Below are 27,978 nucleotides of genomic sequence, written 5' to 3' on the forward strand. Positions count from 1 at the left end.
GAAAGGACAGAAAGGTCAAACTTATTTGGTCAAAAATATTTTCCTCGTGGCTTTTACTCATAAAATGAAAAACGATAAAGCACAAAAAGTTAAGGGAAGACCCTGATTTCATCACACTGTAATAAAGAAAAGGGAGAGAACAATAGAAGAAATTAAGTTCTCAGATGAAGGACTTGCAGTTGACCTTGGCATAGGACCAAAGCCCCATCTGCACATCCCATGTCGCCTTCATGTCATTTAGACCTCCTCAGCCCTTGGAGCTGTGAAGTGTGATTTCTGGAGCAGCAAGCTCTTAGTGGGAGCAGCTCTGCCAGAGCCAGCGGATTAGCTAAGCGTGGCATACCCAGCCCCAGGGAACAGGCCTCCTGTTCCCTATCTGCCTGAGATGTGATTTATACAAACATCACAGCATCACAGAAGCCTTTTTTCCCATACATACGTGGACTGCGAATTACGTATTCTGGTCACTACCATTAGCAGTAAAAGACCAGTCAATTAGCAGGGGAACTTATAAGGCAGGAATTACTAAGAGGTCTTCACAAAGGCTTTTAATTCATTTAAGTTTCAGGGTATACCCAGAAGACCAAGAAGTGTCCTTAAAAACAGCCCAGTGCCTGCTGTTCATTTCAAAGGCAGAGCTGGTCCCACGCTGGCTGACCAGGGGAGGGGACCTCTCCGCCCCTTGTCTGCAGAATAGCTGTGCTGCCAGTAACAAACTCTCCTGGAGCACTTAGCCTGCCAATAATTTAATTTGGTGATGCCAGGCAGTAACTTCATCTATCACTACAGACAGAAGCAGTTCACTGGTTCATTTTTCAGAAGTTTCCCAGTTAGTGAGGCACACCATATAATTTAAATGAATTAATCATTCCTGCGAATGCCTACTACTATTCCTGTCACATACAATCCCATGTTAATTAGCAGGTATTTTACTGTTAATGATAACAACTAGAATATGTAATTTGCAGTCCATGTGTTGGTATTTGCAGCTGCCATTGATTGCGATGTGATGTGTAGGCACTCCGTGCTTCCGTATTTAGGCAGCCCAACAGAGGTCACCTAAACTTCACACTGAAAAACCTAACTTTAATTTCTGTTTGGGAAGAGAAGCCTCTGTGGATGCTTTTCCTCAGAGACATTCGCATGGGCATGGGACAGTTGTTGCTGGCCCCTCATTAGTCTGTGGGATGCAGGACCTTTGGAAATGCAACAAATCCAAACAGATAAAGCATCAGGAATCCAAGACAAGCATGTGAATGTCTGAGAGTTTGTGTACTGCACTGAGGCACACATAATACAATTAAAGGAACTCACCCCACTTTTGTGAGAAATCCAACTAGCTTGTACGCTGCTATCCACGTCCGTGATTATGCATGTAACTTCAAATTCTTCTCCTTCTTTGAGAAGCTCGTAGCTTTTAGATAAGGTGATGACAGGAAGAGTTTTGTGAACTGGAAAACAATTTAGAAGTACACTACTTTTCATTAGCTTCAGAGCTTCCAAGGGGTGATAAAAATCAACAGTCATTAACTTTCCAATAAAATTTCAGGCCTTAGAGAGGTATTCAAATTTCTTCAATGTATTACACAGTTGTTTCTTTACAACAAGCACATTTCTGCTTCAATCTCCCTTCAAATTACACTTAAAGTTAGATAATACTTGTTAGAGCTTAGCAACTTCCATGAAGAAACTTGAATGACGTTGAACCGTCAATGAGACTATTCATTCTATGACAGCGGTTAAAAAGTTGCACTCCGTAATCAAAAACATGGTGAGGATCAGCCACTGAAGAACCGCAGCCTAGCGTTAACTGCAACTTTTAATCGCAAATTACTACACCTGCCACGAAGTACTGTCCAACAGATGACAGAAAAGCTCCTGATGGACATCCTAGGAAGAACAGGTACAGCTCAAGGACTTCAGCACAGCCGCCTCTGAAAGCACCACAACCTCTGCTCATGGTCAGAGTTCACAGAGGCGGCTGGAGCCAAAACCGTGGACAAGTTTGTCACCCAAGAGGTAGGTGGTTACAAGCAGCTGTGGGATAGCTGTACCCCTGTTCTGCTTTGGGGTGTCTTTTGTTAAGTGAAGGGTCTCTTATCTCCGCAAAGCTCTTCAGCTTTTCCTCTGTTCCCTCCACAGTTTGTTTTTCTGTTTTCTTCATCCTTTCTTCAAATTTTCCTGATTTATGAGACTCCAGTGAACTTCCCACTAGGGTTTTTATGCAGGAAGACTCACTTTCAAATGGCGAAGGGAACATATATGAGATAAGGCCTTCCAGACTCTCTTCCTGCCTCTGACACAGGCTTCATAGTTGTCTTAGGTAAATTATATGACATTTAGGAAAACACCACGCTTTTCAGCCATTCATACTTTAACAATAATGTCTTCCTCATGTTCCACAGAAGGGAACAAAGAAACATGTTTCCTCTCTTCAGATATAAAAGCTCACATAAAAATCCCCCCCAGCATTCAGCAGTACCCCAGAGACTGGAGGAAGCTGGTGCAGAAGGCATGCTGTATTCTCACCCACAAGCAACATCTACAGACAACCAGAAAAGAAGCCATAAGGCCATAAAGCCCCTCATTGTTTTGAGAAGGGCTGGACATAAACACTCTGTGTGCTACCGTAGCAAGGCTGGTATATGTCTTCCAGTATGCCTGCACAGCTCCCTACTTCGTCGCTGCCTCTTCTGTCTTTCTGCACCAGAAGCTCAAGCCTGGGAGTCTGAGCGCCACGGTTATAATAACAATGCCCACCAAAGGGTCTCCAAAACACTTAAGTCTTCAGCCAAGGAGAAGGTAGGCATTTTATCCAGTGAACTCAACAAGGACTGAACACTACAGCATGGTAATTGCAACACTGAGGATGAAAATGCTGCTTTAACCGCTGATGGCGTTCATCAGATGCTTCCACTTATTCTGCACGCTTTCCCCCATATGGAGGATGCAGGCAGAGCACCCAGGTCCCGCAGGCCACCTGCGCTGCCCACCATCAGTGGACCACTGGCGATGGCTGCCAGGTCAGCACCCTCCATCTGAAGTCACCACTGTATCAAGCAAGTACAGACTTTTATCCCATAAAAAAATGAAATAGTCCAATACGACAACTTGCACTCTCCTATGTCGAGAAATGTCAGTTATGTCAATCAACTTCTTTCTGTCTTTGGCCATTGCTGAAAAAACAGTTGAAAAAACCTTATTACAGAACAAACAACAGAGACAGCAAGAACGGACTTGATTTTTATCGTCAAAGGGGAATGCCAGAGATGCCTGTACTGATTAAACTTTTCTTCTCATTAACTGAAATTTAATATTCATTAAAATTCACTGTACCAGAGTTTCTAAATCACCAGGAAAAAGACTTCTTCAATTTGCTGAAGCAAACTGCACACTTGAGACAGCCTCTGCTGCCCACCCCCTGCCCCACCGCCGAGGATCACGGCACTGGGCAGGTCACACAGCCCCAGCCATGGGGCAAACACCAACCTGACCCCTCACCACGACGCTGGGCAGCCCTCCTTCATCAGCACTGGGGGCGATGCTGGTGGTGGCCCACCCTCAGCTCCTCATGCCTGGCACGAAACAGGCAGCGGGGGGAACCACACCAGCCCGCTGTCCCGGGCTGCGCACCCCCTCCTCCAGCAGCAGCCTCGGCAGCATCGCCGCCATGGGATCGCTGACGGATGGTGACTCTAGAAGCACAAAGCCAACCAACGCGGCCCCTACCCAACGCCCTCCTTCCAACAACAAAAACCCGACGGGACTCCTCGGACGCAGGAACAGGAGTGCCCTCGCAGCCAACAGAAACTCCCAGCGCACAACCTACGCGTGCGCACGGACAGGGGATGCTCCGTCCCCAGACCTTCCTGCCGCCTCCGCATGGCGCACAGCCTTAGCCCAGACGCGCGCTCGGCTGCAGCGAGGGGTTACTTCCTTCAAAGAGCCCCGGAGCTATGCGGAGAATACACTCCTTTACTTGCTCCCCCAGCCTGGCTTGCTGAACTGCTCCCTCCACGGCTCTCCCGGGTACTTATACAGCACATGAACGACACGTGGGGTAACCGTAGGCTCGAACTGCCCAAACAAAAGCAGCCTGTAATGTACCGCACAGCCAGGCGTCGGGCTTCTCCTCCTTCCCACCACCTAACCACCCAACCCTAGGGCACAAGGGCACGCGAAGGTCAAAGGTAGGGCTTCATTGACAGGTTTGCAGAGCGAAGTGGTACATCTGGCAGCTCAGCCGCAACACACTCCTCATCATGGTGTGGGCACATGGTTGCTGTTGTGACCATCCTCACCCATGAAGATGGAGACAAACAAGGACCCTCTGCTCCCCCAAGCTCTGCCACTCCACTGAATCCCTCTTCTTAGATGTCATCAATCACTTGCAGGTATCAGACAGGTGAGTCAGGCACCCAAATCTCCATCTTGCCTGCACAAACCTGTCTAGACCTTCGGGCACTGGTTTGTCCTCAGAGTTTAACAGCACAAACCACATTTCTCAGAATGGTGAAAAAAACACCTGGAAATCACCAGGAACAGAAAATAAAAGTGATCATGGCCAAACCTGCTCAACACAGCCACAAGCCAAATGTCACAAGATCAACTTGTGAAAAACAAAACTTGCCCAGAACAAGCTTTCTTAAGCCCACCACCTTCCTCTGGGCTGCCTGCAGCAGTCACAGACTCCACAGAGCAATCCCCTGGTGCGCAAGCACATCTGGCTTTGAGTAGGACAAAGCTCCAAAAGCCTCCAGAGGAGACCACCACCTCCAGCCTCCCCATGACAAGGTCAAGACATAAGGTGAGGCTTCACAGCACTTCCTATCAGCTCCTGGGAGATAAAGGGGAAAATCAGGTGCTCTACAAGAAGGTGAAAATCCTGTGTTACCTGGCCTCACATTCAGGAAAATGTGCTCCGATATTTTCTCAACTCCATTGTGCTTGGCCAAGCACTGGTAGCAGCCCTTAAACGACCTCTGTACGTTCTTTATAATGATGCCTTTCTGGGGATTGGGAACAAACGTCATATTTTTGGGGAGAGGTTTGCCATCACATTTTCTCAGCGTGAAATTTGAAACATCTGGATCTGTTAGTGGGCACACGAGCAGGATGTCACTGTCTTCTTTTCCATAGATCAGAGAATCAACAAGGAAGAGCACATTTGGATCTGTGAAGAAACACAAAGACCTGTCAGAGAAGTTGACATTGTGCAGGGAACTTCTGATGACCCTAACTCTGTAAGTGGGCATGTATATCAAAGAAAGTTTTACATTCAGCCAGTAAAACCTAGTGTTACCCAATTCAAGTTTACCAAGAGACATTAAATTTTGTCTTAAAAGAGCAGCACAACAGGAGATGTGCAATAGCATTTAATCTAGACAGACTAAGGAATCGTATGCGCTAAAAATAATCTTACTGCTTTTTTATTTGGAGATGGAGATTTTTTTTGGCCTTGTTTAGCTCCAAAACCTCCATACTCCACCCTCAACAGTAGTAAACAGATTTTCACAGACCATTAAAAGTAATTTGCTTTTAGCTAGTAGCAGGGCTGTAAGGTTTCATGCCCACAGGAGGATTTTGAAGAAATTTATGAGCAAATGGAAGTTGAAAAGCACCTAAATTATGGTTTTCACTTCTGTAAAATACATAATCTCAATGAACACACGTTGCTATCAGAGGAAGCACCAAACAACTTCTCTCTCTCTCCCCTCCCTGAAAGCAGGGGTTATTTTTAGCCTCCTTAGAAAAAAAATGGGCATATAAACAGTGTACCTCATTGAAAAAATGTCATGTAATTGTTCACAGGGTAACTTTTCTAAAGCATTTCATCTCAGCCAACCACAGCATGCAAACATACAGTACTTTCAACACTTTTACAAGCAAAGTTGAAGCCCGTGATAGGTGATGACCTTGAAATGCTGAGAACCTGGCCATTAATAGCGAACACAAAAATAAAGGATGGTGTAGTGACAAATACTCTGTAAAAGCTTATTTCAGCTCCCATCTGCCCTCCCTACAGAGCAGCGTGAATTAGAAATGTAGAAACAGAGGGAAAAGTTTTCATTCTTTTTGCAAACTGTCCTCATACAACTTGAATGACTAGAGATCAAACAACCATGACTTAACAAGGAACACTCAGAGAATTTGGTTAAGATGATGAACAATGTGCATTTGGTTTAAGACAGGAAGTACCAGGCTGAAAATTAAGCATGGGACATTTAGGTAAACAATTACGAAATGCTGAACAGAGAAGTTACTGGCTGGTTTCTAGCTTAGAGTGAGGATGTAATTTTAGCCTCACTTGATACTGCCACCCAAGAAGCCGCCCCAAACTAAGTGCTTTGAAGCATCAGTCTATAACTAAAGATGGAGACTACTAACGAATGAAAAAGTAAAACACATCTGAACAGAACCAAAGTGTGATGTTTTGCACACAAAGATACTTAGAGAAATGCTATGAATAGCTGTGACTCCTGAGCTGGAAGAGCACAGACTAGAAGAGCTTAGCTAAATGTCCCTGCCAATAGAGACTTAAATGATTGGTTCCCTCTCAGTCCACTTTTCCTCCAATACGGAGAGAGCCAAGATACCTTCACTATGTAGATATTATGGCTCCCCAGGCAAAAAACAAAAGACACTCTTGAAAGTAGAAGAAAGGAACAAAGACCTGTTTGACCAACTGCTGAAACTGCAGGGAAGGCCTTGCTGGGATAAGCAGAATTGCTAAGATGCTCTCCTTCTCATTATCCCATCCACCTCTGGAAGGGAGATGACACAGTGAGAAGACATGAAAGGATGTGCCATAGGGAATCCAGGCACAAACAAGGCTGATCATGGTCATGGTTCTTCCCTTCATGGCTTTCCACCCCAGGTACAACTCGGGTAGCACTTGCTTTCTGGGCATACCTCAGGTTTCCAACACAAGATGTGGTGGTGTTTATCACTGCTTGTGTCTGAAAAGACTTGAGATCAAAATCAAGAGATTTTCCTCTCCTACATAGGTGTCTGAACTAGCTTGATCTTCACTAAGCTTACTTGTATAGGGACACAAATGGCTTCTACAGATAAAACACAAGCACTTTCTGCCAAAGCAGAAAGGTGAAAGAGGTAAGCGCTTACAGTCTGTCACCACTGTGTCATCCTTGGTCACAGAAACATAGAAAATTCATTATTAGCAGATCCAGATGGATGTAAGAGATAAACAGTTGCCACCATTTCATATGCCACTTGGGACTGCGCAGGATCGAAGCTCTCCTTCCAGTGAGTTACTCTTGATCCTATTCTTTCCTCATTCCCAGCTTCACAAGCAGAAAGCATGTAAGGTGCTTGTGACAACCCCACAAGCAGCTGAGCTCATGGTAGCATCTTCAAAGTGTTGTAAGATGTCATTGAGCCACAGCTGTAAAGGCTACCCTATTGCAAAATGATGGCCAACCTCACAAACACACTTATTTTACTGGAGAAACTTGTCAAAGAGAAGCTTGCACATTCTTCACACAAGACAAAGAAATTAACAACATGTTGCATGAGGGCCACACAACCTCTCTGATGATTTGGTAATCACGCTCAGCGGCACAGGACACAGCTATCCTGAGGTGAAAGAGTCACTCATGTAATGGAAGGCACAAACATCTCTATGATCACAGCTCTCTACGATAATTACCATGACCTTCAGGAAAACAGTCATGGTAGATAAAGTCAACAACGTTTGTCACATCTACGTAAAATACGTGACAGATTTCCTTTAGACATAGCCTTAGAGAAACACAGAATGTCAAGAATACTCAGCCGTGGTAGCTGCATGGCTATTTGGACAACTCAGGTACAGTTAAAGGAGCACTCTTTAAATTGTGTGGCCACTATGCCAGATCTCTTCCCTTGGGAAAATACTCCTTGCTGTGCTGTGCTGGTATCTCCCTGTCTTGGAAAACAACCTTGCAATAATTCTCAAAGGACTGGCAGGGTTCAGAGAAAGCTCTCTGAGGCAACCCCTGTTGGACAAGGAATGCTGTTTCCAAGAAAGTGGATGCTGTAGGACTTTTTTCCATCAACAGGGAAAAAAGACCACCAGAGCTATGTGGAGGAGAAGCAAAATAAGTCCTCCTTGGAAAGGAAAAGGGAATGCCAGGCATGGTAAACTGGCAGCTTGAGGACAGCTGATGAAGCCACAGATCAAGACCCAACAAAAGAAGAGAAGAAATCTGAAGAAGGCACTGGACAAAACGGAAGGTTAATAAAAGACTGGGAACATGTGTCAGAGCACAGGCACTTTTTTTCCCCTATCTGAAACGTTTCTGATCAGGCACAAGGTAGATCAGGGGCTGGAGGCAGAGGAATCACTGCTGCCTGCTGGCTTAAGCCTAAGAGCACGGCCTCAAAAAGCCAAATCCTTTAGTTAACTCCCTCAGTAAATCGAGAGCTTGAGGCCAAACCTTACATGACTCCATACTGATGGATGGCATAGAATTAAATAGACATTTCTACATACTGCTTGCCTCCTCACAGTACAATTGACTCACACAACTGATTCAGGTCACTTGTCTAGCTTCTAGAAAGAGCTCAGGTGTGCTTCACCACAAAACAACAGGGATGTAAAGAGAAGCTCATCCAGAGCTTTGCTCTGGTGACAACGGCCATTGCAAGCAAAGCTGGGAGTGAGTTTTCTTTCTACTGGATAGGGAACAAGACTTCTTCTATCAGACAGTGTTCTTCCTCTGTACCTCAAATTCATGCCCTCCTCCAGCATTTACTGTTCTATTATTTTGGGAGTGAAAAAGGGGCAGGGAAAGCAAAAATAATCTCTTCACTGATATTTACCTTTAACAAAAACATAGAAAGATGTGACAATACTCCCTTTGCTTTTGCATATGTATCTCCCTATGTCTCTGACTGTTGCATTTTTGGTGTACCACTCTTTCTCACTGGAACTCCTTGCTTTTGCCGATGGGTCCGAGTTCTGGAAATTCCAAGTCACAGGTCCATCCTTGTTGCACCTTAGCCTTAGTTCCTCCCCTTTATTCACAACCAGTGAAGATTCTTCATGGGGCAGTGAACCACCTGGAAAAAAAAAAAAGCGTAACGTACAATGCCTGTCAATACAACATTCTCACTTTTTTCTGCAGCAAAATTGTTATTTATAGTTGTACATGTGCAGTTAATATTTTGTGAGTTTTTTCTTAAAAACACTAAGCTGCAATGGCACTGTGCAATTCTACAGACACCTTTTGGCTTGTAAGATCTTCAGCACACAGAGCAAATAACCACTGCAGATGGAAACTGGCCTTTAAAATACCATTTGAAACTACTTTCAGATGTACCAGTTTCTGCAATGGTTTGGCTTTTGAATGGGAACAGACCCAAGCTATTTAAAAATTAAATTCAAGAACATATGAGCCTGATTCTACATGGCAGCACTTTTAATCATTCTTTGTCATTTACTCAGTTCGTTGCCAGGAACTAAAGTTTCCTTTCTCAACATTTATCTTCTTTAAACTGCTCGCTCATGTATTCAGAAGCTCCACTCACACTCTTAGAAGTGTCCAGTTTAATGAAGGCATCAGTACATACTTTCCATACTTGCTTATTTTGTCAGTTGAAGTGCTAATTTGTCATTTCTTACCTCCAAAAAAATTTAATGCAAAATATTCTTCAAGCTTCCATCCCAACACGACCAAATTATTTTTATTGAGATACCAATCTCCTAGTCGCCAGAGCTGCTCAAAATGACCTCTTAGCTTGTGCCATAACACAACAAAGCTGTGTAAAATTAGCAATTTTCCAACTACCAACAATTCCCAGCTGCCTCCCACCTTCCACTGTGTACTTGGAGAAAGAAGCACATTCACGCTTCTCTGGATTCACTGTTAAGATAAGTCAAGCAGAGGGTTGCTGAGTTAGCACACCCCCATCGTGAAAGTCTTAGTGAACCTACAAAATGTCATTCATAAACAAAAATAGATACCAATTCTCACTACTATGGACCTACTTGAGCATCAAAAGAACATACGCAAATATTGAGGTGATCTTGCAGGAACTAACCTTTCCCCTTTCTGAGCAGCTCTTTAGTCCTACAAGTTATCCTTATCTTACAATACTGTGATGCTAGCTGTTAATGTCCCTCCCACGTGAAGCACAGTTGTACAAGACTGTACAATATCCATATGTAGTAGCAGAGTCATGCCACTGAAAATACTACTTGCATTCAAAAACATACTCTGCGGCTCCTTTCAGAGCCGAATTTCCCTACCCACACACATAACAACAGACGTTCAAGCAAAACAATCAGATAATTAGTTGGGATGAGATTACATACTCCAGACTTAATTCACTCATCTCACGGCTTTAGTTGTTCTTAAGGTATATACTGGATTAAGACCAGGTCAGGTAACTGCTCCTCTTCCTGACAAACCCACCACAGAGCAGGAAGCAAAGGATGGTCAGACCACCTGCAGACTCTAATTACTTGGTTTGTGGCCTGGGTTTTGGAGACAGCCCTTGTTCTCACCCCATCTCCCTTGGATTAAAATTTATTTATCAGCGCTAAACCCAACAGGCAGTCATTTTTCCAGCTTCACCAGAAATTTTCCACATGAGGTCCCCTAAACCTGCGTATACGCTTCTGTGACTAAATGCATAAACAACCATCCTAGAAATAATAATTGCCAGAAAAAGGCAGGAAAAAACCCACAAACCCACTTTAATTTCAAATCTGCTACCTCAAAGTGCAGGTGTGAGCCTGAGCCATGGACATAGCAGCACAACTAAGGAGAGCAAAAGTTCAAGATCCCAGGAGCAGAGGTCCCAGCCAGCAGTGGCTCTGCAGACAGGAGAGCTGGAAAAACCCAGGACAGAGGAGGGCCTGACAGCAAGGTAAGGAGAGGCAAGGAGATCTCTGATTTGCAAACCCCTCATATCAGAGCAAGCCAGCTTCCAGCACTTGAGAAGGCAGATGGCAAAGGCTTCTGAGAAGGTCTCAGAAAAGAGCATGCAGGTCCTTCACGAGGATGTCTTTGGAAGACTTCTCTGCTGCTTCCCACAGGCCACAGGGTGCTTCAAGCGACAAACGACACGAGCTGCACAAAACAGCAAACGTGCAATGCTGAATAGCCACTATGGCGCTAGGCTCTCCGCCGAGCCAGGGAAGGCCGGGACACCCTTCACTGGCATCACTCCCTGCCTGAAGCCAGCAAGGTCTCAGAGTGGGCTCTGCCAGGGGAGGTGCACATGTGGCTGGGCTGGGATGGCTCCCACTGCCCACCCCCTGCCCCACCGCCAAGGATCACAGCACCGGGTAGGTCACACAGCCCCAGCCATGGGGCAAACACCAACCTGACCCCTCACCACGACGCTGGGCAGCCCTCCTTCATCAGCACTGGGGGCGATGCTGGTGGTGGCCCACCCTCAGCTCCTCATGCCTGGCACGAAACAGGCAGCGGGGGGAACCACACCAGCCCGCTGTCCCGGGCTGCGCACCCCCTCCTCCAGCAGCAGCCTCGGCAGCATCGCCGCCATGGGATCGCTGACGGATGGTGACTCTAGAAGCACAAAGCCAACCAACGCGGCCCCTACCCAACGCCCTCCTTCCAACAACAAAAACCCGACGGGACTCCTCGGACGCAGGAACAGAAGTGCCCTCGCAGCCAACAGAAACTCCCAGCGCACAACCTACGCGTGCGCACGGACAGGGGATGCTCCGTCCCCAGACCTTCCTGCCGCCTCCGCATGGCGCACAGCCTTAGCCCAGACGCGCGCTCGGCTGCAGCGAGGGGTTACTTCCTTCAAAGAGCCCCGGAGCTATGCGGAGAATACACTCCTTTACTTGCCCCCCCAGCCTGGCTTGCTGAACTGCTCCCTCCACGGCTCTCCCGGGTACTTATACAGCACATGAACGACACGTGGGGTAACCGTAGGCTCGAACTGCCCAAACAAAAGCAGCCTGTAATGTACCGCACAGCCAGGCGTTGGGCTTCTCCTCCTTCCCACCACCTAACCACCCAACCCTAGGGCACAAGGGCACGCGAAGGTCAAAGGTAGGGCTTCATCGACACGTTTGCAGAGGAAAGGGACAGATCGGAGGTAGCAGCGCATAGGTTAATGTCACAACTGACCTACTAAATGAGCGTAGACCTGTCAGGCCATACCCATGGCTGTGACGCATGCAAAGGCTGACAGGTGTGGCAGCAACACACCCTTCCCCTTCCGAAGGCTGGCTCTTCAGCTCCACCACCAGCGGCTGCCTCACGCCCCTCTAACGCATAGCGCAGTACTGCCCCGTTGGACTTGATGTAATAGCCATGCCCGAGCCGCGGGAGGAACGTTTCTCAAAAACCAACACCACTTGTGTGGAAAAGCACACTCTGCGGTTGTGTTCAGAGGCGGAATTTCCTTACCCATGCAGATAACAACAGACCTTCAAGCAAAACAATTGGCTAATTAGCTGGGATGAGGTTATATACTCCAGACTTAATTCACTCATCTCACAGCTTTAGTTGTTCTTAAGGTATATACTGGATTAAGACCAGGTCAGGTAACTGCTCCTCTTCCTGACAAATCCACCGCAGAGCAGGAAGCAAAGGATGGTCAGACCACCTGCAGACTCTAATTACTTGGTTTGTGGCCTGGGTTTTGGAGACAACCCTTGTTCTCACCCCATCTCCCTCGGATGAAGATTTATTTATCAGTGCTATACCCAACAGGTTTACCAGTGCCTGTTTTTCCAGCACTACATGAAATTTTTCCATGAATTCCACTAACACTCTACACAAACTCACATGACTGAACATATAAACAACCATCCTAGAAATAATAATTGCCAGAAAGATCAAGAAAAACATAATTTTATATTTTTATGCAACATTTGTGACTTTCACCTAGTATTCATCATACCCTTTCAAGTTAGGAGTTCAAAATTTTGTAGCGCTTACTATCAAGACTTACCTAGCGAGTTGCTGGAAATTTTTTAAAGGTGGTAAACAACACAGCAGAGCATGACTCTGTCCAGAGGCACAAGAAATACGTTACATACCATGGGGAAAGAAAGGCGAAGAGGGAACAAGCACACTGTGGCACTCCACAACAAAAGCCACAATATTCCAGTTGAAACCATCACACATATTTCGAGACAATCTTGCTATGGTTCCTTTTATGCAGCTACAAATTCTCAGAAAAACAATTTACAAATTGAATTAATGCCTTGTGCACAGAATTCACTCAATGTAAAGGTTTTTTTTTTGTTGCCTTCTGAAAATAACGTATCTTCAAGAAAAGTATGGCAGTGTAAACAGGTTGTAGATGCAAAGACTATCAGATGTACTTGGTATGGTGCACCTAAAAATTGCCTGTCTTCAAAAAAGAAGAATTAAAGCGGTGCTTAGAAAGATAGGAATGACTTTGTATCTTCTTTTTGGAGGAATAATTAAGTAACAGAAATCTGAGAGTTTAAACTAACAATTTGTAATCCAGTGTACTAATCCCCACAGCATGTGTCCATCTGCTATCTCTTGATCTTTCCTCAGACTGCTAATGCCTCATGTGCGAGACTGCTCCATTTGTACCGCACCCAAGGCATGACGGGACTCCTCCCAGCTCACTGTTGCTCACAAATCACACACAAATCATGAGCATGTAATCATAACCATGACAGTAACACTAATAATTTGGGAATTGGTTGTGTTGGCAGGATATATGCCAGGGAGGCCAAGAGATCTCCAAGTGCCAAATCCTACAGAATATGGCGTCTGCTGTCTCCTCCCAGGGCTCCATGTAGGTAGGAGTAGGTAGCTCCCTGAGTAGGACCATGACTTTACCCGTCACCAGCAGGATTGTAAACTCTCTGAGCAACAGGATGAAGGAACCCACTGTTACGTCTCCACTGAAGATTTCCAGGTGTAGGTGTGCATCTGTACTCTGTTATCTGACCCACAACTGGGCATGCCCCCACTCTCTCTCCACCTCCTTACACCTTGGAAAAGGAGGTGGACCACTACTTCAATATTTGGCTGAGTGTCCCTCAGTGAAGTCCACCTGACCACCTGACAGGGACCACAAAGGACAAGGGGAAGAGAGGAAACCCATCCTCAGCCCCCATGGCTCCTGTGGGCTAGTGGGGGCAGATGATCCTACTGTCAGTCACAGACTGTGGATCCCACTGTAAAACATCCAACACTCCCCATACCCTGCATAGCCAGAGTATCACACTGGCGTTCTGGATGATCCTCTAGAGTTGTCCTCAAGGGCAATTAGAAGGTAGATTATTATATGCTAACAAAATATGTTGATAATGGCAAATATTTAATAATTAACAATGAAGAAAAGAAGAAACAAATAAACAAACCAACAATAAAATAAATTGCAAAGCTCAAAGTTGGATAGTCCAAGACCCATTTTGGATGTTCTAAATTTGTGTCCCACAGATGAACAGTCACTTCCACTACCCTAGCTACTCCTTGGAATATAACAAATTTGACTTTACAGCTACAATGCTGGGATCACTTGTGAACAAGGCTTTGTAACTGAAAAAAGAAGCAGAATATATTAGTGTATTACAAGCAGCTTTCTAAGCCCTAAAAATGATGGGAGAGGTAGGAAAAAGGGGGAGTAGAGCAGTTGTGACTTCTGCATGCAGAAGGAACATCTGGAAAAACAGGCTGGAAGAATTAGAAAACGAAACAGCTCTAGATAATACCGATAGGAAATGCAGGTCAAATTGCAGGGATATGATTAAGGACAGCAGAATGTTCCTGTAACAATTAAGGGATGTGCAAACAAAAAAAGCTTTGGCTAAGGAGTGCACCATCCTGGAAAAAAAATATGTTTTATGTGGGAGCTTTTCAGCCTCAGCCACAACACTGCTGTAGCACAGAAAATCATGTCAGGTGCAAGTCCACACCATGCTCACAAGCAACTGGAGACCATCTCCAGCTGCCAAGCAAACAAAAGATGTGGGACTGCCATGGAATAAGATGACAAGTCGAGCAGTGTGGATTTTATTCCCAGCTCTGCCACAGATTTCCTGCACAACCTTAGGACAACAGGTTAGTCCCTCTGTGTCTATTTCCTTTTTCAACTCTTATCTAAACATTAAAAGGAACAAGAACTTTGTGGCAGCTCTATAGCACAACAGATTGCTTTCTGAGGAAAAAAAAATGAAACAAAACAAAAAAACCCTGTGCCCTATCCCACTCCCTCGCAACATTAAACTTGTCTCAAACATCTCCCACGACAGGGGCACAGCGCAGCTTCACAGTACAGCCACAACCCGCTCACATCCAGTACCAGCCTTTCTGCCAAGCCCAAGGGACTGGTAGCGACCTGCCAGCGTGTTCCTCACTACCCAGCAAGAGCAAATCCCTCTCCCCGCCTCTCCCAGGGCTAGGACACGCTGTAAGGGCATGGCAGCCTCTTCGAGCTTCTGCCTCTTCCCCGTGTGGTTGTCCGTAACTGTCCTGGTCATCAGCAGCCTCTGTAAGCTGTACAAACACTGCACAACGAAAACAATGACCTGACCATGACCCGATCCTGGCCATGATTTCCAAACCAGTTAACGTTTCTCTATGACAAATGCACCAAGGAGCTAAACTTCAAGGGATAACACGTCTGCAACTTTCGTGTAAGACTGTGGCAATTGGATGCAATTAGAAAGACTACTTTCTTTGCAGTGCCTATTCATTCTGGGCACTGAGTTCATTTCAAGGGCTATCACACAGACCTCACTCACCGCATTTTTCTGTTTCTCATCTACAACAACATAAGAAAGCAGAAACAAGAGATATGCTTTATCAGTTAAAGTAGTGGCACTGTTGTCGATGCAATGGTCTGGGGATATCAGCAAGACATGGCTTGCAGGGAGGTAATATCCTCTTTCAGCATACCCAGCATTGCTGGAAAAGTGAACATGTTTTCAGACATACAATTCTCCTGCAGGTCTGAGAGAAAAGCAGAAGCAAAAGAGTCTCTTTTACACAAGTGCAGAAGTCCTAGCCAGAAGCCTGCCCCATCTTCTTTACAGTATTAGCTGGTCTCATTGAAGAGTATTGCCTTTGTAACTCGGTCTCATATTTGTTAAAGCCACTACGACACTAGACATATGCTATGATGGATGTGAATTTATGACCTTTTCAATTATATTTTCTTTGTCCTGCCATTTCATGTCCAAGGAAACAAATAAAGTGTCAAACTCGCATGTTAATCTCACTGAAACAACTTTAATTTACTCTGATGTATAAAATTTCCCAGATTTTTCAAAGGAGAGATGCTATCATATGCTTACTTGTTTTGTTCCACTTCACTAAACAGACACTCTCCCTTATGCTACATGAAAAGTTTAGCAGTGGCAAATGTCAATTTTAAATTATTTGATCTGAAAGCTACATTAGATCCTGTTTCAGCCAGGCTGCGGAGGAAAAGAAAGCTGTCCACGCCAACACCCATGCTAGTGTCTTCCTCAAAGACATAGACCAAAAAAGGCCAAAGATATGATTGTCCCCCGCAAGCATCACGGACTCTCAGGCCACAAACCCTTGCTGATAGAAATGCTGACCAGCTCCTCTGCCCTAACTTCATCTTGGAGACTGAAAAATAACTTAACTGTCACTGGGCATGTATTACAGGGTCTAATTAGGCTTTCACGCAGAACAAAGTGTTTTGCTTCTGACCCATCTAACACAGCCAGTGCCATCTGCTGACCAACAGACTCTTTTCAACACCGTGTGTTTCCCAAGCAGAAACACAGCTCTCCCGAGCTCCTGTGCTTGCACTTGCTCTGAAGTCTTGGATCTTCAGAGGCTGATGTTACTAAGCAGAAAACCAGAGGAGAGGATTAGCGGGGGCTTTCATGTTTACCCATCAGCATGAGGGCAATCACTGTCTTCTGGGGCAGCCTCCTCCCCATACCAGATCTTTCACCCCGGATGGGAAAGGGGCAAAGGAAGGGCACTCTGGAGGGCAGAAGGCACGCGCTCGCCAGCCCAGCACCCAAAGGCGCAGCCAGACTGACTCCATCTGCAGGCAGCGTAAAGGAGAAATGGGGATCTCCCAACACAAAGAGCAAACACAAGAGAGGAAGTGGAAGGAGGCTGGAACAAAGGTTATCTTTATCATACGTGGAGGCATGAGCATGGGGAACCACAGAGGCAGCTGGACCTTGGCTGTGGCTGTGTGACACCCCACGGGAAGCTTTCAGCTCCACAGTTTTGGATTGCTCCTACACGGACCTGCCTCACTAAGCACCTCATGCCCTGGGAGGGCACTCCACAGGACAAGTAAAAGGCACTTGGTGTTTACCTCTTGCAGAGAAAACAGCTCAGGTGAGTTGAGGAGACACTCAGCTACACCTGAAGAGGGGTTACACACCCCTCCGAGTGAGATGCGGTTCAGCAGAAACAGCCAGCATCAGAGACAGGTGGCAAGATGACAAATCCAGCCAGATCTCCAGCACCCACGCATCCCCCTCTCTAAGACAGACGTTCACAGGATCTTCAGGCAGGAGAAGCGTGAGCACCCGGGCTGAACCCCTGCTTGTGGGTGAAAGCCAGCAGGTCCCCCCGCAGAGGGCCTTGCCACAGCAATTAGCAATGCAGCTAATCGTACTTTGCTTCCTCATTTTGGAAGCAGGCTTGGCAGAGCAGATTCGGCAGGTGACCTCCAAAACACACACGAGAGAGCTGCCCTATCCATGCAAGTGCAAAACTCCCTCGAAGCGGGGGGCTGGGGGAAGTAACTGCACCTTCCTCTTCCCCCATCCGCTGTGCTTTCCCTTGCTGGAGCGCGGGAACGCCAGCCATGCAGACAGGACCCTTTTCCTTCCTGCCTACCAAGCAGCTTGCCCTTTCCGACTGGCACGCCTTGCCCCGCTAATACAGCTAATAGGGGCATTTGCCCAAAGCAGACAGGTAGCCAAACAGAGTTCTAGTTTAGCATACGTACCAACTGGCCACAGCAGGATCAAACACCATGCTTCTTTCCTTGGCTGCGTATGATACTTTTCTGAATCCTCTTTTTCTGGGAACTCATGGCTTTCGGGGCTTTTCTTGTTGTTTTGGGGTATTTGGGTTCGTTTTTTGAAGGATGCACTATAGCAGTCCAGTCAACTCATCTTGGAGCAACAACCTATTCTAGGTGATTAATTCATTTTATCATAGCGCATTGACACGCTACGGTCTCTTATAGCTAAACTTCCCAACAGAGAAAGAATCTACAATGAGCTAATGAACAAAACCAAACCCAAAGCTTGACTGACTGATCAGGTTTTTTTAAACTAGAATGGTCTCATCTTAAAACAACTACCTGCTAATTCTTATTCAAAGAAAAATACGGAGGACAGATAAATATATATATATATGTACACACACACATCTAGAATTTGCAAAAAAGAGCAACTGTTTGCCACAACACTTGTCAGCATTGAGATTTATAGATTTAGACTGATTCTTACTCCTACTGAAGGAGCATTCTTCCCTCTAATTTCCAAAATTACTTATTAACCAGCTGTTCCCACAGTTAGTTTTATCAGCTGTTAGACACATAAATAAACAAATTATAAAGTAAGTATGGAGAACGATTAGAAGGAATGAAAAAGCGCAGTAATGCATAGTGTATTAAAATTCAGCTGTCATTCACCCAGTCTATTCCTTTAATGGCTTTTTCTTCTCACTTCTCTTTGCTGACATTTACATTAAAAGGTGTAGTACCTTTCAACTTCCATTTTGAATGAATGTTCCTTGTAATGAGCAACATGGGCTTGAAAGCATGTTTTCCGAAATGCAGTGAAAAGGTAGTTTTAATGAAGAGAAATGAGAAAGCTGGAGAACAGTGAATCGTTTTGCACTCTGAATTAATGCCTATTTGGAAAAGGCTCAACTGAGGAAGGAGATGTAAGACTTTTGGCAATGAGAATTCTAATTATTTCAAGTCTTGGCAGTAATTTTATCAAATAGTAGCAATTTCATTACAAGGTGCACTGGTAATCATCTACATAAGGCCTCCAGAGGGGAAAATATACCAATAATTGCATAATTATGTTATCATTGCTCTTGTGATGGACCACATTAAATACCACAAAGAGGATCACTGCTTTTTGCTTTCTCTAGATATTTAGCTCAGTACTTTTTCCTAGAAGATCACAGCAATAAACAAGACTTTCAGATTAATAAACATGTTCACCAAATTTTACAGAAAAAACACAGCTATCTTTTATGTCCATAGTACTTTGTATTCTCTTTTCCTCCACTGAAAGAACTGACAGATTAATGAGAAAAATGCTGGTTTTAGTAATAAGATAGCCGAAGTATTTACAGGTCATTGCATCACATATCAAAAAATGCATCCACATGGCACACAGGTCCATTTAAGAAGCAGGTTTTGGAGTATTTCATATTTGTCCATATAAATCAATTTTACCTATGCAGTGATTTTTAATACACCTGCAATAAGTTAGATTTCCTTTGTCTAACTAGTGCACAAACTTGGCTGCTAATTAAGATGTTAAAAAATTCTTGTGAAAGCAAAATTTTACAGACAACACCAAATCTAATAAACGCATTTTTCATGTGTTAGTATTAGAGAGGTATCTCTGTACATGCCTTCTGAAACTGTGACTAGGACAACTCATAGAGGATTCATTGGCAGGTTCTTCAGAACCTCCTGGGGTGAACAAATCTCACCTCAGGTAATCACACTAACACCCAGCAAAATCTGTCACTGATGTTGTCTTGGAAGGACCTTGAATACAAAGACTTAGATATCTTTCTGAAAATCCAGTTTCATTCCTCCAGTCACCTTCTGGCAAGGAGATACATACCTCAGCCATTGAACTTAAACCTCCAACGTCAGCAGAAGACCCACTTATTCACTCTGCTTGCAAATTGTACTGTACTTCCTAGTTGACTAATAAACCCTATCAGAAATTGCATATACATGGCAAATACATAGGTAGCTGCTTATGGAAAAGGCGGTCCTCCTTCCTACCCCAGGAGAGATACACAAGAGGGCACTGCACTGTGAGCACAGTCCGAGCACCTGCCTAAAGCAGGGAATCCCATTTCAACATCGCTTCTGATGGTATCTAGTTTATGGGAGGAGACCAGAAATAGAGGGTTTACTTCTGCTCCTTTCATTTGACCTCTTTTATTGTGCTGCCTACCTCAAGTCCTAGGTATGATGATACTAGCATTACTGCAGAGTCAGCAATTCTATGAATAATACCTGGAAGTCAGACATGCTATGGAATAGGAAACTTTGACAGCTTGTGTTACAATGAATACTACTGGGAGGAAGCTTTTATTTTGTTGAATAACATAATTTCTTTTCAAAGTTAAAAAGTTATGCTTATCCAGGCATAGAAAGCACTTACATGCCATATAAAATAGCAAACAAAGAGTTAGGCAGCAAAAGTAAAGAAAAGAATCGGGCAGTTGCTGAGCAGCAGTAAATGAATGCCTCAGTGCCAGGTCCTAGTGCAGAAGAGCATCTAAGACATACAAACAGAACCACTTCAGATAAAAATACCCTCTTGAACTGAAAATTTAATATTACATTAGAAGTAAAAATGTAGCATTTTTATAATGCACATTTTCCTTTCAAAAAGTAAAAATATGCAACCGTAATTTTGAAAATACAACATCACAAACTTAAACTTACAAATCTTCTATTCATTAAAAAAAATTAAAGGTAAAAAAAAAATTATTCAAGCCATACATTTGCTGCCAACATTTTAGAGATAATCAAACTACTGAATTCATGGAAGTCAGTCGCTGAACACCTCTAGGCAGGTTATGCCACAGCAATAAACCAGCCTTTGGCACCTGGAGTTTCCTAGCAGGTGCAGAAGAAAATATTTTCTTTATTTCAGTTCATCCAGTACAACTCAATTAAGCAACTACTCCATTCAAAGAGGAGCTACTGATCAGGAGTTGAAAAAAAAGCATGAATGTTTCCTTCCATTGCCATTCTAAGAATAAAAAGAGGATGAGATGAACCAGTTCTAAAATTTTTACAGCACAGTGATTAGAAACCACCAGTTTTGACTACAGATAGTCCTTTCAGACATTAATTCTTTATTTCAAAACATTTCTCAATGAGTTTCTTCTTCTGAATTGGCTGGCTTCTATGTGGTGTTATTTATCTAACAGATCATTTCAGAATTCTCGTTTCCTTCATTGTAATCGATGCAAATCATCAGTAAAATTCAATTATCTAATACAAGAAACGTCAACACTTTCTATTTTCATACTAAAACATACACATGAAGAATCAGAACAAGAATATATATAACAAGCTACCTAATTGCTTAAATACAGGCACAGTGATTAATCAAAGTAAGTATAACGTTTAGTGCAAAGGCTATATTTAATTAAAACTTTATCTCAATGGTAATAAAGGAGGTTAAACCTTTCTTTACAAAATGATTAAGTACAAATGCAAAACAGTTAAAATGAGGCTTACTGTTGGATGATTTAAGTCATGATTAAAATCAGATTTACAATGCTTTGAATCAAATTGAAGCAGAGAGTACACGGGGAGGTATTTTGTTAAATCTGGGAGCACTACATTTCTTATCTCGGAGTCAGACATCAATTTTACACATCGTATCTGGAGGAACTGCAAACAAGTTGGAGAGGGCTGAGAAGAACAAGAGGAGGAGGAGTTACAAAAGATGCACCAAAGGAAAAGGCTGAAGAAGGTTTATCATAGAAAAGAGAAGTCAAAGACATTACATTAATTGCCAATGTGCAAAACGTTATTATAAAGAGGATGGTGATCAGCAGTTCACTATATCCACCAAAGCAGGGGGAAAAAAAAGGATGGAATCAAGCAACCAGCGAGGGAGATTAGGTTAGGTATCAAGAGAAGCTTTCGACCTTTAGCAACTAGTTATGTACTAGAAAAAATGGATGGTAGACTCTGCACCACAAGTCTGCCTTAGAGCAGGTTAGACACAAGTCTACCTGGGAATATCTGCACCGTCTGACCCCAGGGGAGAGCAGGGGACAGACCAGATGACCTCTGCAGCTCTCCTCCAGCCTGACTCTTGCAGTTCTGTGGGAGCTCCCTAAGACTTGCTGGGTCTCTGAGAAACCCAGCTGCAGGAGGCAGGTGAATGCATGAGAAAGTCAGATTTCATTCAGCAAGGAATGAAGTTTCCATTCCCGAGGGCTGCAGACAAAACCTTCAACACATGACGTCAGTGCAGCCATTAACTCCTGAACAAAAAACAGATTAAGAGAGCCAAGTGCAAGTTTTTAATCTGATACCCTTCAGCAGGAACCTAGTTAGTTCTGAATGGCCTAGGTATGTGAATACCCAAAACACTTCTATTGCACAGCTCATTGGGACCTTTTCTCCTTCCCCTGAAACATGCAGGCTCTGAATGACAGGTTATAACCAACAAGTTCCATTCCTTTTCCCCGTGTGGCTTTTGCACAAAAGCTTTCTTTAAAAGAAGTCCACTCCATGTCATGAGGAGCATGTTCACCCGGCAGCAGCGGAGGAGCACTACTTAGCTTAAGACAATTACTGATGGGAAAAGAAAGGAGATGTAGGACTAACCTAGTATTTGCCAGGCTTTCAAAGAACCTGAGACGCATCTCTCTGACTTTCAAATTTGCCTGCCACAGTTTTCATCCCTTCTTAACTTAAATCAGCCCATGCATCCTTTTTATCACTTAGATTTACAAGCATCAGTGCCTAGTTGACCAGCAAATTCTTCTCTGTATCAGATATTTAATGATTATGTTACATGATTAAAGACTGAGCTGTCAAGATGACATTTAAAATCATAGACATTTAATGCTGTCAGCTCCCCAGTGACAAAACCCCTGTATCGTAGCTGACAATATTACTAACTGATGCTTCATTTTAGTTACAATTTCCAGAAATGATCCATATGGAGCAGCCCTGGAGTTGCATAGCATGGTAGCAACATTAGAAACTCTTCTGTTATTTACATGCCTGTTTGCTGTTAAAGGTAATATAACCAAGAGACTTACATGCTGTACAAAAAAAAAAAAAAAAAAAAAAATCTGTTGCGACATGAAAAGATCATTAAAAATCCATTTAAAGGTGTATCTAAAAACCTATGTTTTCAGAATAAATCGATATCATCCCCAAGAGTAAATTCACTGAGAGATTAACACATACTGTGCTTTCTAATCGGTATACCCTAGAAAATAGGAGTCGCGTTCTCCCTTCAAACCCAGATGTTTACACTCCCCTTATGCTTTTATCACTAACGGCAGCAATCTTGGCCGGTGGACAAACAATACGCTTCGGTTGCCATTAGGTTTGGCAACAGGCCAAGGAGACTGCTCACATGCATAAAATTACGTTCATTTATGACTGTTTGCAGGATTCATTGTCAAAGAGGGTCCTTTTGGAAAAAGCCCTTCTAGTTTCCTGAAAGTCACTGAAAAAGCCAAGCACAGCACAATAATGCAGAGGAGTAACAATGATTTTAAAATTCCTTTTATGCCAAGTCCTAGTAGTTTGTACGTGCATTCTCTTCCGACTTTTTTAAAATAAATGTCCAAAAGGTGTAACACACTGAAATCTGGATCACCACTTCCATTAGATGCCTTTAGCACCAGCTCTCCTCTTTGGCCTAAGGTTACAATGAACACCTTAAGCTCTATTAAGGCTGAAGAGCCTCAACCAGGGGAGCTGAGTTTCTGAAAGATAGAAACAAGTGCAAGTTGTTTCTTGTGCAGGGAAATATTCAGAAGGACATTCAGAAATTACAAAAAGGCAGAGTTTTATACTTTAAGTGAGAGGGTACTTACAGTAAATGCAATGCATTAGGATATTAGACTTCATTTCCTCTAGCCATTCTCTGAACAGCTGAAAGAGACCTAAGGAAATGAGTCAAAATCCTGGAAGATGTTTGTACTAGATGAAAAAGAAAACAACATCTGTAAAATCATATGTCACTGACATAGAGCAAGACAATGTGCAACGCTTGATCTCTGCAATGGCATTCATACTCATGGACAGAGAGAAAAAGCTGAAAAGTGGCTTAACCTTGAGCAATTACTGCCTCTCTTCTACAAGATGGATATGAGATTAGATAGGTTGTCGTGTATTGTAGATAAACATATACGTTGTTGAAACTAATTGATGCTGTGTGGTTCTTGTTTCGTCCAGAATTTGTTATTCCTTACCTTCAGATTATACCAGAATGTTTACTGAAAGTTCAGACTAGAAAGCAGCTTTCCTTCAAACTACAAATGAGTAGTATTTGGTATTTAGTTTGACAGCTCCAGATACACCTTTCTAATAATAAAAAAAATCTTTCCAATACCTTGCACTAACAACGAATTATAGTTCAGAAAAATCCAAAGATATAGAGGGTATCATCAGAGTCTCTCACAACAGACCAGCGAGAGAAAAGGACAAGTTTCACTACGAGAAACTCCTACCAACTGGAACATGAGTCAGATGTTCCTCCTAACACCTGTCCTAGCTCGTGTTTACATATGGTAAAGACATATCCTTTCCGATTCCACCCGTGTCCTGGTGCAACATGTCCCTTCTGGAGGTGACTCAGGATTTTTTGATCAATCCAGGCACCTGCAAAGAAGCGTTACTGTTTGGACAACCAACGATAGCTCTCTGGGAGGGATGAAGCAAGGTGGAAAGCCCATGGAGAGACAGTATAACCCAACAGTACTACAGCTGCAGTCAACTGTCAATGAGAGGCTCTCTCTTGCAAAATGAGCACACGGAAATGCCTCCAGTCTCTATGAATGGTACTTAAACGGAATGCAAATGGGAGTCACACTTCTTGCCAAATTTATCACATTCTTTATTATAAAGTCTGAAGAAAAATCACTTACACATTTGCTGGGCAAGAGTTCCCAGTTGTAACAGAAGGGGTTAAAAAAAAAAAAAAAAAAAAAAGAGTTGAATATTGAGCAAGCTTGACATTTCCATTCTGCTCCCGGCAGTGGCCTTCGGCCACGTTTCTGCACAGGAGAATCTGCACTGCTGCAAGGGAGGGAGGAAAAGGAGAAGAGAGCAGAGACGGAAATGGGGGAGTAGGAAGGGCAGGATACTCAGATGGTTTGAGGGGGCCAAGGCAGAAACTGACTGACAGCAATCAGAATTCTCATCAAATTCAGTCTTCTTCCTTCAAGCCTCCTCCCTTCTGGCTGACAGGTAGTAGGAAACATCATGAAAACAGACATTCCTCCCTCTGGGCACAGGGAGAGCCTCCCATTACTCTGCATCTGACTTAAAAAAAGGTTGTATTGATGGATGCTGAAAGGAACCATGTCCAGTCTTCCATGACCACAGGATGGAAATACCAGAGAGACTCTGGCAGACTACTGGGGGGTGGGGGACGGGTGAGCCTTGGGGGAGGACAGGAGATGCACAGAGAAAAGATCATTCCAGAACATGGCATAAAATGAGGACTAGGCAACCCCACATGGAAGGAAAAGTGGAAGCATATGTTAGGATGCAAGAAAAACAAAAAGTAAGAAGGGGCTGTGGACAGAGGAGATGAATGGTTTACCCTCTGAGAAGCTACATTACGCTGTTTTCTACATCCTCCTTCCCTATTTGCAGGCAAAGGAAGAAGCTCTTCACTAAAGGCCAAAGATACTTGACAAGGATTTGTACACCAATAAAGAACAGGATAGGTTTCAACAGGGACTGTGGGAGATCATCCAGTCCAAGCATCTGCACTGAGGCAAGCCCAAAAGTAACCCAGAGTCACGCTAGCTCCAAATCAGCTCTGTCCTGCCTGTCACTTCTGATGTCCCCTGCACCCCTGCCGGGACACGAGCCGTCACTCCGATACCTCCTCCAGCACAAAACTAGCCCTGAATATTCCTCTGTCTGTGCAATACACAGATGATGCACATACATACCTCAAGACAGTTGTCTTTTGCAAGGGCAAGTCATTTATGCCTACTACACAGTGTATTTTTGTCTACACAAGTTTGTCTGATGTGCCCCTGAGGTGAAATGTCTCCCACAAGTAAGTGTCCGAACGCAGAACCAGAGGAAGGATCACGAGAAAGGCTCCCTCCTCGCCTCTCCAGTACTCTGGAGCCTGCATCTCATGTCTTCCAGGACACGCTGTCAGTCTGACCTGCTTCTCCAGCTTTCCTTAAGGACAGGCTAACCACATGATGAAAGATAACCTTCAAGTGCAGGCAAGAAATACATGAAGTAAAGAAAGTTGGTGGGTATTAATAATTTCAACGTTTTTTCTAAATCTATTTCGTGGAGTAACCCATTGGTAGGAGACTTTCCCATCCCTGGGGCCGCAGCACTAGCATTTTGCAGACCTATGTAGGTATTTCTAAACAGGAAAGTCCAAATTGTCAGGTATCACACTCTAGTTCAGATCATCAAATAAACAAAAGGAAGCAAACCCAAAAAGTTACCCGAAGAAAACTACTACCCAGATGCTCATAAACCAACTACCGCCCCCTCCCACATCCCAAAGTGCTTACAATGAAGCAGCGTAAACTTCCACTACTGTTAGCCCCCGGTATTTTAGTTTTTATTTGCTCCCAGCAGCATGGGCAAGGGCTTGTAGAGCCCTCCGCGGCTGCTCCCACGCAGGGTGCTCTGCAAGGCTCCTCTCTCTTGGTGGCAGCAGACGTTAAACACCTTAGCGCGGTGCATCCCTTCCCCGGGTCCTCGGCAAGCAGCGAAATCACCTTGCACGTTATCCGCTTTCAGACTCGGGGGCACAGGGCCAAATTCCTCCCTGGGTACAACTCCTCGAACACTAGCAGCGACCTCCTTCCAGCACCTTCCTCTGTAGACCTCCCAACGCCTCTTAAGCCTACAAACTGTGCAACGAGCCGCGCGGCGACTCTGCAAGCCGCTGTGCAAAGTTGCCCAGCGCTGCCGCCGGATCCTGTGTTTAAAACCATTAACCCTGCTGTGAGGTTAGGCGAGGAAACCCCCTTGTACCGAGGAAGTGGAAGGGCACCCTTGAATTTATACCCGGCACACCGAAGTTTTAGCACCGACAGACCTCCCGAAGGCCCGAGCCGCACCGCTTGCTCTCCTCTTCGGGCAGTGCCGGAGCAGAGGGGCTCGGACGCCCTGTCCCGCGGTCAGCCGCCTGCCCGGGGCCGCGGGGCACCGACCCTGCGGGCCGCAGCGGGGCACCAGGCCGGTCAGCGCCGCCGGGGAGGCTTCACCTCTTGCTGGGGAGCGCCGGACACCTGACGGCGGCTGGTTCCCTGCCTATTGTTCAACGAGCGCTTAACCCCGGGGACATTTTGTACTGATTACCAGATAGTTTATTGTCAAAACAGCCCGGCCCGGGGAGATGGGGGGGGCTGCCTGCCGGCCCCTCTCCCAGCCCCGGATAACCGCGCACAGCAAACAAAGGACTTTTTTTTTTTTTGCCCCCTCTCTTTTCCCCGGCGGGGCGTCCCGCAAAGGCGGCGCGGGCGATGCCGGGGCAAACAGCGGGCTGCCGCCGCCGCGACCCCCGGCACGGCGCTGTCCCCGCGGCAGCGGCCGCCGGCGCCGAAGTTTTCCCCACGGCCGCCCCGCGCCTGCCCCGGCCCCGCCGCCCCCGCGGGGGCTCCGCGCCCGCCCGCGCCCGCGGTTCCCACCTGCGGGGAAGAGGCTCAGCAGCAGCACGGCGTGCGCCAGCTCCCAGGCGAGGTACGCGCCCTCCATGCCGCCGCCGCCGCCCCCCGAGCCCCGGCGCGGCTGCCGCTCGCACCGCCCGCCGCGCAGAGATGCCCGAGACCCCGCGGGAGGGCTGCGGAGTACAGCCGGCCCCGCCGCGCCGCCGCCGCCGGCTCCGCCTCCGCCGCCCGCCCCGCGCTGCTCTGCGCGGCCCCCCGCGGCGCCCCCCGCGCTCCCGCCCCGCCCCGCTGGCACGGGGATGGGCACAGGTGAGAAGCATACCGCCGCCCCGCCACCCCGGGGAGGGGGAGCGTCCTAGTTTGCCTCGGTGGGGCTAACCTTAAAGACCTCAAATACCCACAAAATAAAATAATT

General features: G+C 45.3%; 1 protein-coding gene across 1 annotated transcript in view; it reads right to left on the bottom strand.

Annotated features, from left to right (window-relative positions):
- Positions 1 to 27,756, bottom strand: part of KIT (KIT proto-oncogene, receptor tyrosine kinase) — a gene marked incomplete at its 3' end in the record, with an annotated part of 54,589 nt that extends 26,833 nt beyond the window's left edge. Inside the window, exons 1-4 of the mRNA XM_081998771.1 lie at positions 27,585 to 27,756; positions 8,824 to 9,063; positions 4,895 to 5,173; positions 1,315 to 1,451 (exon numbers count right to left, since the gene is read on the bottom strand). Of these exons, the coding sequence (XP_081854897.1) occupies positions 1,315 to 1,451; positions 4,895 to 5,173; positions 8,824 to 9,063; positions 27,585 to 27,651 (723 nt within the window). The 5' untranslated portion in view covers positions 27,652 to 27,756. The remainder of the gene's footprint in view (positions 1 to 1,314; positions 1,452 to 4,894; positions 5,174 to 8,823; positions 9,064 to 27,584) is intronic.
- Positions 27,757 to 27,978: the final 222 nt, after the last annotated feature.

This window comes from Phaethon aethereus (assembly GCF_964289735.1).
Source record: "Phaethon aethereus genome assembly, chromosome: 4".
In the NCBI taxonomy this organism is placed as follows: domain Eukaryota; kingdom Metazoa; phylum Chordata; class Aves; order Phaethontiformes; family Phaethontidae; genus Phaethon; species Phaethon aethereus.